At 41.5% G+C, this 14451-nt stretch overlaps 1 protein-coding gene across 8 annotated transcripts in view; it reads right to left on the bottom strand.

Moving 5' to 3' along the window:
* The window catches only part of LOC110991070 (diacylglycerol kinase zeta-like), a 106737-nt gene that overhangs the window by 26589 nt on the left and 65697 nt on the right, over positions 1-14451 (bottom strand). For 5 of the 8 annotated variants that reach the window (XM_022256202.2, XM_022256200.2, XM_022256201.2 and 2 more), the window contains 4 exons: positions 7925-8048; positions 5531-5629; positions 1237-1311; positions 694-888 (listed from right to left, as the gene is read on the bottom strand). In XM_022256202.2, the coding sequence (XP_022111894.1) occupies positions 694-888; positions 1237-1311; positions 5531-5629; positions 7925-8048 (493 nt within the window). Of the gene's footprint in view, positions 1-693; positions 889-1236; positions 1312-5530; positions 5630-7924; positions 8049-8651; positions 14387-14451 lie in introns of those variants that run through there. The other 3 variants (XM_022256199.2, XM_022256197.2, XM_087134861.1) reach the window with 3 other exon arrangements.

Below are 14451 nucleotides of genomic sequence, written 5' to 3'. Positions count from 1 at the left end.
AAACTTGGACTGGTACCACTATATTACGGCTACATATTGTGACACCACGTAGCCTTAAAATAACTATTGGCCAGCGTTGCTCCCTGATCTTATTTTCGCCATTTATCTCGCTGAATCCTGCAAATCTACTACTGCGCCGGAAACCAATGGCACATTTTTCGTGCTCCAAGTTTCATCGAGGCCAGAGTATTGTCGCATCTGTTGGGCCCATCCTTCCTCAAATCTATCTAATCTTCTGTATATGTATCCTCTTGCTGGATTTTGAAGAATCTGATAGGGTTGAGCCCTACCAGATCCAGGAGGCAGAATTCATCCCCTTCAACATATTCGGCAGTATCGTTGCAATGCATCTTTTCGTAAGGAGTTTTTATTACCAACTTGCAGTTATTTTGAAGTTAAGTTTGTAAAAATGGGACATGCTGTTCTTGTGCAACATGCATTTTTCCATGTAATCAGGTTATCCAAAAATCCGTACTTTCTCCATCACGAACTCGACGCATGTAGCAAACTTCAAATAACCACAACATCAAAACCATATGCTGTATCAAATTGAAACTCCAAATGTTAATAGATATTGAGTGTCTTGCATACCAAGTTTTAAAATGATCAGACACGTGACGGCTGACTTGGTCCAAATAGACCCGATTCTTTGAGGATTATAGGTTATTAACCTGGTTCTCGACATATACTTACGGCCACTTTGCACCAGGAACAGCTGATGGCAATGATCTCTTTCTGTTGGAAAAGCTTCTGCTGGAAGCTCTTGCCACACTGCTTGCACTTGCCGTCTTGCCGCCTCCGATGGACCCAGTGGTGGCGTACCACCTGGTTCTCCCTGTAGTTGCGGATGCCAGCATCCCGAAATGTGGGCTTGCACTTGAAGTTTATCTACAAGGGGGGGGGTTGAGGAGGCACAGGGGAGACAGATATATAGATATATTTCAACCCACTTGTTAACTTCAAACCTCAACTTATTTTTTCCCTTTGCGACCGTCATGGTAAGAGACTGATATTATTCCTCCTGAATAAATTAAGAATTATTTCCTTTCAAATTTCAAATTATTATCAGTAGATGCTTAACTCCATAGTGGACAAGATTCAAGACAAAATTGGCAGCCACTCTGGTAGATTTACAATGAACAAATGAAATTCAAATCCTCGCTGGCCAAGTAATTGAATTTTGCAAGCCAGAGCTGCTTTTAAACAACCTCATTGATTGGAGAGAGAAGCACTTACTCTTTCTAACTGAAGCATACATGCCGTGTGGACGATAATCTTGCAGGCAGCGCATTTCCGCCGTGATCCTGTTTTCTAGAGAAGAGGAAGTGAAACTCGCATAAATAACCGCCCATGGCGTGAATCCTTGCCGCTAGGACATGCAAGAACAAGAAGAGATTCACATCCAGGCTCATCTTGAACGCAAAGCCGCATGCTCCAAAACACTGTTTCCATGCTCATGCCACTTACCAGCCTTACGTAAAACCCTTCCATCAAGGCCACATCCTATTCTTGTGACCAGGGCTATAAGGTCTAAAGCTTCATCCATTGGAAGTACATTGCCACGTGCAAGACACCAGACTTAATTGTAGCTCTCAGAACCCAATTTGGACAAGGCCCAGCCTCTTAGTAGGGACCATCTAGATGTGATACAGGTTTTAGAGGTATTTGTAGCTCACATTATGTCTCTCCCTGTTTTGCAGGATTATTCAAACTAATCATAAATACCTCAATATTTAGAAATGAACACGGCTCAATGAAATAAACACACAAAAATCATTTGGCAATTTTTGTCATCCAGAGCAGTGCATAGGTTGTTACCAGTAACCAAAGAATATTTCTACAATAGTCCTCATTAATACAGAACACTGCAAATATCCCCTGCACATCTTTGCATGCAAACAAGCCCAAACTCTGCGCTCAATACCACCTATTAAAATAAAACTGCCTCGTCTGCTAATTTATTATTTTTTCTTCAGAAAAAGGCACGCAACTGAGTTCACAGCCAGTCACCAGCAAGGACAAGCTTCCATTTGGCAAACAAATAGTGCAAGACACTACATGTAGGTGATGATAACTCCGTCTTGCACTACGCGTACATGTACGTCTCAGGCATTTGAGACACAAATAACCCATAGATGGCCTAGAGCAGAGATATGCAATAATGAACTATTAGTTATTAATGCACTAAAGCGAGACAGCTGTGCACTTCAAAAGGCTTGCCATTAAGAACCATTATATTGCAGATGGAAGTCCCACGTATATTAGCTGACGAGGGGGCTTACTTCAAACTCGGCTGAAATGTTTCAGGTCAGTCTTTTATTGCTTTTCTTCCCCTCCCTGTCGTACGTGTTCAAGTGTTTACATGATGCTACATGTGACAACACAACACCATATGTTGGTAATTAGAGACAGTCTGGTGGTTTTTGGATCTCTTTTTCCCTTCGTACCTTGGACATATTGAACATCCTTAAACGATTAACATCTGAGAATGTGCCATGAAACTCATTAAAAAAAAAAAAACCTGTACGTTCTTGACAAGGCAGCCACCACAAACATGATCAAATCCCCATGAAGAACGTACATTCTACAGCCATTAACATTAAGTCCAAGGTTGCAATAAGCTACATGTATGTGCTGCAGGAGCGTTGCTAACTTGCGCTTGGCAACCATTTCTTTTTAATCAACGGTTTACAAGTGCTTGAAGATGCATAGGTAATGTGCTTTCTCAACCTTCCACAGTGCTACACAGGGGCATTGTACACGCTCTCGTCCAACTTATTGGCATTATTAAGTTGCTTACTGTGCATACCCATGGGGATAGGAGTATGCCATACATTGTAAGATGCACTAACGCACCTTCTGAAAATAAGCTTCCCGGACAAGTCAAATCAAAGTCCAAGATTCGTAACATATAAAAACAACAAAACTGAAATAGTGCGACCACACAGCAGATAACCAGAGAATGAGCATGAACCAGAATTACAAAATGAAACAGAGCGATAAACAAAGTAGAATTACACAGATGGCAATAATGCAGTAACAAATGAAAAAAAAAAAAACCCCAAAAAACATGGCCATATCAGAAAGCTAATTTTCAGGCTAAAACATGAATAGTTCACTTAAGAGATGCATTTGGTGCAAAAGAAGGGAAACTATCCACTATCTTGACATGTTTCTGCCCCTGTTTTTTTCACGGTATTCCGACCCCCTACAGCTTGGCCAATCACGCGTTGGCACCCTTTGTCCTTGGCACTCTCATTAACATATAATCCATTGCTTCCAATATTTCTCAATTTCTCCTCATCCGCCCTCCCCTTCCCTGAGGAACTTCCGGGGTTTTTTTGGGGGGGGGCAACAATGTCTATTTTGGTCGCTTCTTGAAGGGGCAGATCAACACGTGCACTGTTCTGGTGGAAATGACAATTAATTGACGGTGGAAGACGGAGGCATAGTCTGTTTACTCATCAGGTCCACAGCGGATGTCAAGAGATTTTTTTTTTCCTTTAAAACAATTCACTGCCTCTTGAGAGAGAGGAAAGACATCACTTGAAAGATAATGACCTTTGGATGCTGCATAATTTCCTGAAATAATGAAAATCCCCCATCATCCGGTGACACAGTCTATGTCACTCACTGTCAATATTTATGCAGCCAACATGACTGTCACAATTAAATATTTCTTGTGTAAGGGCAATAAAAGTAGATATTATAGAAACAATATGCCATAAACAACACTCGACATCAACAATTTTTACATGCTAGAATCACGTCAATATCATAAATGGTGCCCTATGCACTTTATATTTGGGAAATGCATGAGTCATGGGGCAGAACAATGTTTCCTTTGCAATGACAAGTTTTTAGAAATTTGGGTGATTTTATTTTAAAAATGAAACACACAAACGCACACAAAACCCCAGAAAATACCAAAGTCAAATGGTTATTGGGCTTATAGATCTCATCCAAATCTCAACATTTTGTGGCAGCTGAGAGGAGTCACAAATCATTAGAAATTAAATGAAATCATCCCTACACCGATGTTGCACAGTAACTTGAGGATGTTACATCATTATGACTTAATATGACCCCAATGAGGCTTTCTAGCACTTGCTGAGGATTGCTCACATCCAGTCAGTCATCACTGCAGACCAAGCACTGCTCAGTAAGGGAAATGAGGGCCCTTTCATAATTAACAGAAATTTAGAAGTTATTTGGTAAAATTTGATTTGTTGAAAGTTATTTATGATTTTTTTTGGGAGGTCGTGAAGCTGAAGATGTGACCCGTTTTGAGGAGAATTATTTTTTTTGGGCCTTAAAATGCCACAACTTAAAAGCACATGCCAATCCAAACCACAACTGAAACTAAACACAGATGCATGTAAAGTATGGCATACATTACCAACCCAAAAAAAGAAGAAAAAAAAGAAGGAAAAAAAAGAAGAAACAAAAAAAAGAACAAACAAAAAAAGAAGAAGTGATGGTACATGTACAAAGGGCAGAAGGAGAATGAAGATATCACTAACTAACATTGTCAACATTGTTGGACCCGATGTCTTGCCAAAATACTCTGTTATAGGAGATCTTTGTACTGTGGTTTCAAGATAAACGCAGGGATGAGGTTTTTCCCCGTAGCTTATGTTCCTGGCAGCAAAAGCTCATGATTTGGGCCCAAACAGTTTCTTTGCTCTGAATCTTGCCTCCCTTCTCTCATTCCTCTTAAATATGGAAGTGGAAATAACCAATCTTGTAAGGGTTGATCCTTTTTAAAGTGCCATCTTTACCCCTCCAAATTCTGGCTCCTACCTCAGAAAAAGAACTAGCGATGAACAAGACAGAACAATATAGAGGAGGAATGCGACCCAAGCTACAGAAACACACACACACAGTACATGTACAACAAACACATATTCAACACAGCTGTACATGTGCATGTAGGTAGGTATCACGACCATCAAGACAAGACAACAATGTGCTTCAAGGTGGAACCTTTCAATGAACAATTTGGAGACTGAATTCTTGCCTTGTTAGACAAGTAAAACAACATTTTTTTGGTTCATCATAGGAAACAAAATCAACTTTGAGAAAGATGTGCCAGATGAAGTTTGTACACAGGTTCTGCCATGAAATCAAATCAGTGACTCCATGAATAAACTTATGAATCATGTTCAGACACACGACCTTTTTTCATTTAATTCTCTAAAATCTTTCAACACTTTAGGCTATATTTTTTAAAGATGGGCTTCAGGAAACACTTAGCTGTCCTACAGCAATGGTTAAAAAGAAAGTCGGCCTGCCACAGTGAGCAGAATGCCGAGATTTATGACCCCTTCACCGATCTGTCTTTTCCAAAATATTATGCATACTGCTGACAAACTAGAGTACACATGAAAAGTACATGAAGGAATTTCATGACTGGGCCTGCACTATAAATAGTGCTTGAGAAACCGGCTGTCTATTTTTGGACCTGATGTCAGGCCAGGCTCCACCTTGAAGTACAAACAGGAGTTGGAAACAGTGGATAGACACTTACCCAGTACTGACTTACCAAGCAATCCTGCTCACCGACGTAGCAGAAGTCGCCTGAGGCATTGGTCTCCGTCCAAATATGGTCTCCGCTGATTGCGTTCTCCTGTCAGAGAGGAGCAACACAGGGCCAGGAATAGCATGAGCATGTTTTTTTAATGATTCATGAGCTCACGGGCAGTGGCAGCTCAGAGGTGCTGCTTTTCTTTCAAATACGACGGCGGATGTTGCAGCTGTACAGGCTGCCTTGGTTACTTTTTTTTTTGTGGAACACCCGGTGACTTGATTTTCGTGTTTGCGCATTCCAAAATGTGCATGCATTGTGAAAAACTCAATCTGATATCCGCAGGCCCCATGGGCTGAAAATTGATGACTCATGAATGGAGAGAGAGCCCGCATCGGGTATACTACCCGGTTTTACTGATCGTTCCCTCGACCCCCAAATGGAGTGAGAATTCCAAAACAACATTTCACAGTAGTTTTCAACAATATATCAACGGGTGTTCAGTACTGTATAGGATTTTATCTAGGCTGCTTTCTGAACCAGAAAACTGCAAAGTGCCAGCAAATTGTGATAAAAACAGCAAAGTGCTGTAACGTGGTATTTCTTTCTTTGATCTTTCTACCTAGTATCCAATGCCAGTGATGTTTGCAAGAACCAGGTACCTGAAGTATACCTGCGTGTACATGCCCAGAACTCCAGACTTCATAGACCGTCTCAATAGAAAAATGCAGATAAGTCCCCTTTTATCTACCCTGCTGCAACCCTTCCAAATGTACGACCCACAAAAGTCATGTCTGGGCTCATGCATGCGCCCAACGCACACCTGAAGATCATACATTCTAACAGAAGTCAGTCACAGGTGCTCAGTGCATCTCACACTAACCATGAAATGAACATGCCCACGTCTGTGGTGATTAATCACCACAGGATCAGTTGTTGCTGATTAAAATCTTAGCCTCTAATGTTCCCTGCTCGGAGCAGATTGAGACAAACAGGTTTGCAACGTTCCCCCCCACCCCCATTAAGAAACGTAGGGCTATATAACATACATATATAGGTCCTGTCAACTCCGAGTCAAACAGTTCACATTATATTTACCCACTTCATTAAATGTCTTTATTCGTCCATGTCATTTTCGATTTGAATATTGATGTTGTTATTCTGCAATTCCAGTTTCAAAGAGATGCATGTTGAAGAGCTTGCTCTGACGGGGCTACAGTATTAAACACACTCCTATAAACAAACCTCTGCATTGTAATAATGTGACATCTGTCCAGCAGGAGGAGTGGGTGCAAATGTGACCTAATTTAGCTTGTAACAGGAACACTTGCAGGCTCTCCACAGGCTCTGATTTGCAAGTGAAACACTGATTCACACAACACTTGAGAGTAAAAAAAGTCGCCATTTTGAGATGAGTGAGTTACATGTAGGGGGGGTCGTTTGCCTCATATCCTATACCGGCTTCAGTTTTATAAATTTTTCTCTCCGAGGTACGACGGCAAGCGTTATTCTGTAAATCAGATTGTTTAATGCCTTGATTGATTGGTTACATTTTTCTAGTATGAATAAAACGATCTACATGTATCTTTATTTCCACTTTGCGGGGGCTAATCTTCCCGGCTTGCAGCTGTAAGGCTGAATTAAGAAGGCCCCAGCCACAATGCGTATAAAGGTGCCTCAGGCAGCCGCCAAAGGACCCATATTTGACCATGGCGCAAAGACAGGCAATTTTTGGGGAGGGAGAAAAACCAGAGAACCCGGTGAAAACCCTCTTGGCACACGGGAGGATCAGAGAATGCTGGACTCGCACATAGCTCAGGCTGGGAATCAAACACCACGATCACAAGTGAGGCGAGCATGCATGTTACACACAAGCCACCCGGGCTAAGCAAACAGAACAGACTTTGTTTCAGCACAGCTTTCTTTTCAGGGGGCACAAGGATATGGCTGAGAACATCTTTGTTACCAAATGTCACGATCCTTAACTTTTTCAAAAGGTAAAAGTGGATCACAGGAATTTTAGTGACACCACTTCCTTTTTTGTGGATTTCAAAATGGACCCTTTGCCTCTTTTTGTTGATTAAACCCTATGAGAAAATTGGTGTGCGTGGTAAAAAAATATGTCATTTGATAACTTGAATCCATCAAAATTGCAAATACGGACCAAAAAATAATTCTCAACTGGCAGGCATATTTCATTCTTAATGCAGGTTCTGTTTTCCGAACCAGACACCAATGTCAAAGTCTGAGGCATAATCGTTCAGTTTGTAAGGTTTGTAAAGTGAACACTAGCAAGTGACCGAGAGCCTGAAATGACACTGAAAGCCAGGATAGGAGACAAAGTAAAGCAAACATAACCAGTAATTGAGGAAAATGCGCAGAGCGCATTGAACTTACGCTCCAGTCAACAGTAGTTCGGATCTCCTTCTCGGTTGCTGAGTAGTCCCGCTGAGCAGGCAGATGGTGCGAAGGAAACCCGTGGAGGTGGCTGGCGTAGGCATTAGACTTGGAGATTGCTTTCCTGCAAGGACAGAAAGTGAGAGAAAAAGAACTTACAGTTTGAAAGTTTGTACAGACTGACTTTGCTTCACTTGGAAAAATACTTTGCTGGCTAGTCATAAGTGCATCTACAGTGGGCTTCAGATGTGCGCCTTCCTCCCCGATGTGATTTCAGCTGCTCCAGCTGCTCCAACTCCTCCATTCCTGGACCTATCTTAAACTCGATTAGTCCATGCATGGTATTAGCCTCTCTGAGTTTCAGTGGCCGTAATGAAATTAATGATTGGTTTGAGTAATTACTCAAGTGCGAAAACGCCAATACAAAAGATTTGATCATTTTGTCAAATGACCTCTGGCTTGATTCATTCAGTTAGACTGGTGCTTCAGTGGAAGCAAGCAAATCATGAAAATATGCACAAAGGAAATGATGCCATTAACTAAGATTAAATACATGTACATCATATTAAGGTTCTGGTTGTGGTTTTCCTAACTTGGTCACTTTTCCTATCAACACAAACATCTATTCCTTCACTGTACAAGCAAGTATGCACGATTCTGCTACCTGCAGCCACTTTGCTATTGGGACAAATTCTTGGATGACGTGTTTCTGTCTCCTCCAACCTACTTAAAGCTATCTGGCCTGTGTGGTAACCCAGAGGGAACCCCGGATGGCAATCTTCCTTCCGTCTCGGCATCGCTGTCCGCATCCCGCTGAACTGAAGGAAGTGGTATCCCTGATCGCTGCAGGGCGGTGAGGTCCAAGGAGTGAGACCGCGGTTTCATGCGCTTCATGAAATAGCTACTGCGGCGGGCCATCTTGCCCCCGCGGTGTTCTTTGGTGTGGACCGCTGCCGACATTGCTGTCTCTCGAGCACTGTCATGCACTTCGGGTTGAATACTGGTGGCAGTACCGGCAAACAATAGCGTCGCTGATCTCTGTGTGAACGTCAATGTGCAAGCTGGGTGGCGCCGATGAGCGTGGCAAGAGTCATGTCCTTATGCTCTGACAACACACATGCATATCTACCATACAACGCAACACCCAATAAATCTGGGGCCACGGCTGTCTTAAGCCGCACCAAATCTGTGTCAGTATCGAACATGAAATATTCCTGCAATGTCTTGAAGGCATTAATCAATTGTGAAAAACAAACAGACTTCTCCCTCAAATCACGCTGGTCTCCCTCTCTCAGATCAGCATATACATTACTTCTTGTTGCCCCAGTAACCGCCAACCTCGGGGTGGTACTCTTTTTTTTTTATTGTTGGCTATGAGAAATCTTTCTCCCAATCACCGGGCGATGACGTCTTTGAGCAAAGCCTGTAATCAAAAGTTCAAGTTCGTGATCCCCAATATAGATAAATGCTGAGTGGAAAATAGCAAACTCGCAAGATATTGGAAAAATGTGGAAAATTTAATCATCTTGTGAGATAGGATATGATCACAACTGCATGTGATCCCTTCCCTGACATGTATTACATACATCATACTCGTCAGACTCATACTGTACATTTATAGAGGTCTATTTATATGCATAAAAACCTTCCACCTAAACAGCTGTGGCCTTTGATTTGAAAAAAATTAGCTTTGGGAACAAAACAGTGCCTTGTATCTGCTGACAAAATACCACGTTTTTTTCCTGATACTAAACTTAAAATAAGGCATCCACAAAAAAGGACATACATGTTTTTTGGCCTGCTGGCACATTTACATGTAAGAAAAAATATTGTCATTCTCAAAATACCTTTTTTGTCAGACTAGCCATCAAGTTGAAACAGAGTACGATGGGAGGGAAAAATGCCAACATGGACAATATGTGTTTGTCAATTTCACAATTTCTGAATCAAAGCTATATGTACTATCTCTGAAGACCAAGTAAACAGTAACTTTTTTACACCCCTCCCAACAGGTCCATAATGTGCATGCCTACATATGGTCCACACTGGCTTCCAACCTACACATAGTTCTCAACACCCCTATTCTTCAACTACAGTAGAGAATATTTCAAAAAATTTGCTTGAAAATTTCAATCCAAGGAGAGAGCTGAAAGTTGTATCAACAATGAGCCACGACGCTTCCGCCCAGGCCAACAGCAACTTGAAACGTGTCAAATAACCAAAAAACCCCGCCCAACTGTACAATTTGCCCCCAAAATAGCACTCCAATTTCACATGGGTTGAATACCATACACACTCTCAGACCTATTTCCACTCTATTTTTAGCCTCGCGCCAAGCGGGTAGAAAAAAAATTAGAATTGCACTGTCAGGCCAACCAAGTCTTCTCACAAAGGTGGGCTTTTTGTGCCAACGTAAAATGATGACCACAGTCACTCATTAATTGGATTGATTTTCTCTCAATTGCTGGATGCGGTTACATATACACCCTAACTACAACATTCAACCCAACAAGTATTATTCAATGTACATGTATCAATGGATAATATTTGACTCAATATTTGCAAAACTGATGCAATACCAACAAAGATACAAATATTTGCTGAAGTGCTGAAACAAATTCAATGATTTTAAGCTTTCAAGTCAAAGCTTAAAAGGTTCAATATCCAGAAGGCAAAAGTGAAAGGAGTGGATAATGGAGCCCTGAATAAAAAATACACCAAAAGAGAACCTTGCACCTCATCAAATAGTATTATTTATAACATTTCAGGTGCATTTTAACCTAAGGGGTGCAAACACTTTGGGCAAGTTGTGAATATCCTACTACAGGTATTTGTGTAGACTACATGTATGCTCTGATTTTCATAGTTGTCTGGGTTTAATTCAAAACAGACATGCGTCAACTTTTGAATCACGCGAGACCCAGATATATTCTGCATTTTCTTGAAACAGTGCCCACAGACCCGAAAACCTCATTTGAGCAATACTGTGTTTCTTCAAACATAAACTCGGCACATTAATCTCAACTGGTCAACTCCAACTTTAAGATGACGTCTCCCACAGCACCAAGAGATATCCTATGCAAGCACCTGACAGGCTGGTGGTGCAGAATTTATCCGGATTGTGCTATTTTAAGGTTTTGCCATTACGGGCGGCCAATCATTCACGCAGCGTCACGCGATATCTGCTCGCCCGGAACAGGCCCCGTGCACAAGCGCAGGTATTAGCACGAAGCAACTGGTAACAGGGTGGAACTATTTTTAGCTGTGGCTGTTTGCAGACAGATTCGGTGGCTCTGGTCCTCAGGACGGGACCAGGGAGATTCCGAGTGAATGATCATTAAATGCTGTCTGGGACCCGTGTTATGTATGCCCACTGATCAACGAAGGATATAAGGTCTCTGTAAACACACCACAATCAATATCTGCTATATAACTCAATTATGTTCCTCTAGGCAAATCTTCCTGCCCACTGCAATTTGTCTGTAGTCTATTTAGATCCCATCAAACATCTCTCCACTTGTGAAGTTCGTTAGTAAAAAAAAGTTATACTGTAGTAACCTAGAGCAAACCTAATACTTAAGTCAGCAGATTAAGGCGAAAGAAGGAAACTCACACCCCTTTCGAGACAGATGCTATCTGTTGACAAATACTTTTCAAAGTGAACCATGTGGTCATGTTGAGCATCCAACCCCTAAGGTAACAGGCACTTCCTTGATGTGCAAGAAAAGCACTCGTCACGGCAACACTTGCAATGCATGCAAATTATCCAAGTGCATACGACTTTTGCATTACAATGGGCCAATGTTTACAGTATTTTCAAACTTAGGTTGCAATCTACGTTTATGTTACACGTACATCTTAAAAATGGCACTCCATTGAACAACACCACTGAATTTTTTTCATGAATTGAAGGGGCAAAGTAAAATACAGGAAAATAAGACACATTTTTTTAAACAGAAAAACACTTTTCTTCACTGAAGTGTCAAAATACTTAACCTTCAGTTTGCCTACTTACTTCCAGCTCACTTTTGGACAAATCCAGATAAGTTTACTGCTCATTCTTCCAGTACTAAAGTGAATTCATACACACATACACTTATATGTAAGTACAAGTGTTTGTGCACACCTCAAAACAGAGAGATAAAATGCCAATGTGAAAAAAACCCCAGAATAGACCAACGATCAAACTGCAAAGTAATCACCATCCACACCAAGTATATAACTGAAAAATGTTGAGATTTCATTTAGGTCCACAACTGAACGTGACTTTCGAGACCAACAAAAATATCCATATACACATGTACATGTACAAATGCTACCACAGCGAAAGAAACATCAACAAGAGACGTCTTTCATAACAAGTGGCACAAGAAGATACCTGTGGATCCTCTGTGTGGTCAGTTTCACCATGCAGCAAATTTTTGTCATCTATGGCGCCCCACGCCAAACATCCAACATGTTTAATGATTGCTGCCACACATGAAAAAAGTTGGTGCAATGCTTGCTTGCCTAACTTCCACTGATGTGACCCGGGTTCAAACTCCACCTTAGTAGGCCAACATACATGTACAAACAAAGGTTTTCAGTCCCTATCTGATTTTGTGGGTTTTATCCAGAACATATCATTCTGGGGGTTCTCTTCTCTTCACAGGTTGCCACAAGCTTTCAACCCAAGGTGCCTCGGGCACTTTTGAGGAATCCTTAGTTTCATTACCAGAAAGAAATTAACTAGATTTAAAAAAAAAAAATGCACTGACTGCATTTGTGAATTTGTCATGGATGCAATATTAGATGACAAAGTTGTCGCCCGATCCCAGTCAGGGATGTTTGTACAAAGGGGACAAACATGTACAATATAATACATGAAACTTTTATGTCGTGGGCCTCTTCTAGAGTTACATGTACAGGGAATGGAACTAGTCCTTTTAACTTTTTGTCAAACTTGGGCTTTTGAAGGAAGGTAATGAGGCAAGGCAATACTGGTATGAAGTCAAAGGTCAAAGGAAAAAACAGTTGTGTCAGAATACCATGAAAACTGCCACTGAATTACCTAAAATTGCATGAATTTGTTACAGACACCAACATGGCCTTTTCTTATTCGTTTCATTAAATGTACTTTTACTGTTATGCCATGCACCCACCACCACACACGAGCTCTTTATGCTAGCCAAACGCAGATCATGGCTTTCATTCCCCCGAGCTGGTAACTTTTCCACACATGGTGAGAATTATCAAACATGATCTTCCCTAAAACTGACCACACAAGGGAGCTAGCTTGCAACAACCTTTCCCTTTGAAATAAAAACAAAATGAATTCACTTCACACGGTAACGCTGTCTTGCCTTCCTTTCTTACAATCAGTTCCTTAGCAGCAGAATCCTGCTCAGAGGCCTTCAAGAATGATTCTGGCACATGTAGGATCCAAACATCAGATCCCTTTAAATTGGAATATTTACCTATCATCTCATTCCAGTTAATTTTTTTCAGTTGCACTGCATGCCTATTCCATACGGTTTTCCTACATGACATAAACAGGTACATTTCATGCCAATAAAATGCAGAATGCAAAGACAAGATCCATGTAGCTTTTTGATAGAATTAAACACAAAACTACCCTCTTCAAGAAAATTTATACAGTAATTTGATAAATTTGATGGACACGCTTGAAAGCATGGGGCATCCACTTCCAACAAAATTGAACGATGACAGACAAACTCTGATCCCAAGGGTAGATCAATCCGTATTGCCAATCGACTGCCGAGCGACCAAGAAAAAAACACGGCACAATTGTTGCATTCCCCACTGTTGACACAACACACACCAAACTGGAACAGCAAACTCCCAATCGGTGGATATAAGATACTGCCCCTGTAGAACACACACAAGAAGAGAGATCCCTGGTCATCGAGCCAACATCAGACTGCCGTCATGTTGTGACTGATTTTCTCGCATTTCCAATTTTCCCCGCTCCTAGTAGCACCAGATTCCTAAGCCTGTTCCAAATTTAGGTGAAAATACCTTGTTTTTAAATTGATACTAATGGAAACGACGACTAATGGCACATTATCAAGTCTGTAAAAGCCGAGTAATACACTCCAGTCAGTCTTGCTGTGTGCATGCACTTGTCATGTGGAATCTTCACAGGAAATCCAGACGTGGTAATTCACAACGTGACAAAGACGCAAATCATTGCCAGTTCCGGGCTAGCACTCAGCAGATGCCCGCCTGCAGTATCTAGCAAGATACTAGTATCCAGTGTCCACAAATTGCATGGTGACAGCAGGAGAGAGAGCAACGTCACGCGCCCAATCCTGCTGACATCATCGCCTCGCTGAGCACACACACCGAGTGGGTCTGCTCGGAGCTCTACTGCTAATTATTTCATCCTAAAATTTTCTCCTGCTCTCCTTGCAGGGTTGGCACCCATCTCTAAGCCTCCATCATCGTGCACATATCAGCCTCATTGGCAGTCCGTTAAAAATAGCAGTTGACGTACCAGTATTTAGTGTCTTTCCACTGGTGCGCTC

This window comes from Acanthaster planci, linkage group LG03 (genome assembly GCF_054643075.1).
Source record: "Acanthaster planci isolate LZ-2023a linkage group LG03, COTS_SCS, whole genome shotgun sequence".
NCBI classification, from domain to species: Eukaryota; Metazoa; Echinodermata; class Asteroidea; order Valvatida; family Acanthasteridae; genus Acanthaster; species Acanthaster planci.
The sequence above is the reverse complement of the archived record's forward strand: the minus strand, read 5'-3'. Positions and strand labels throughout refer to the sequence as shown.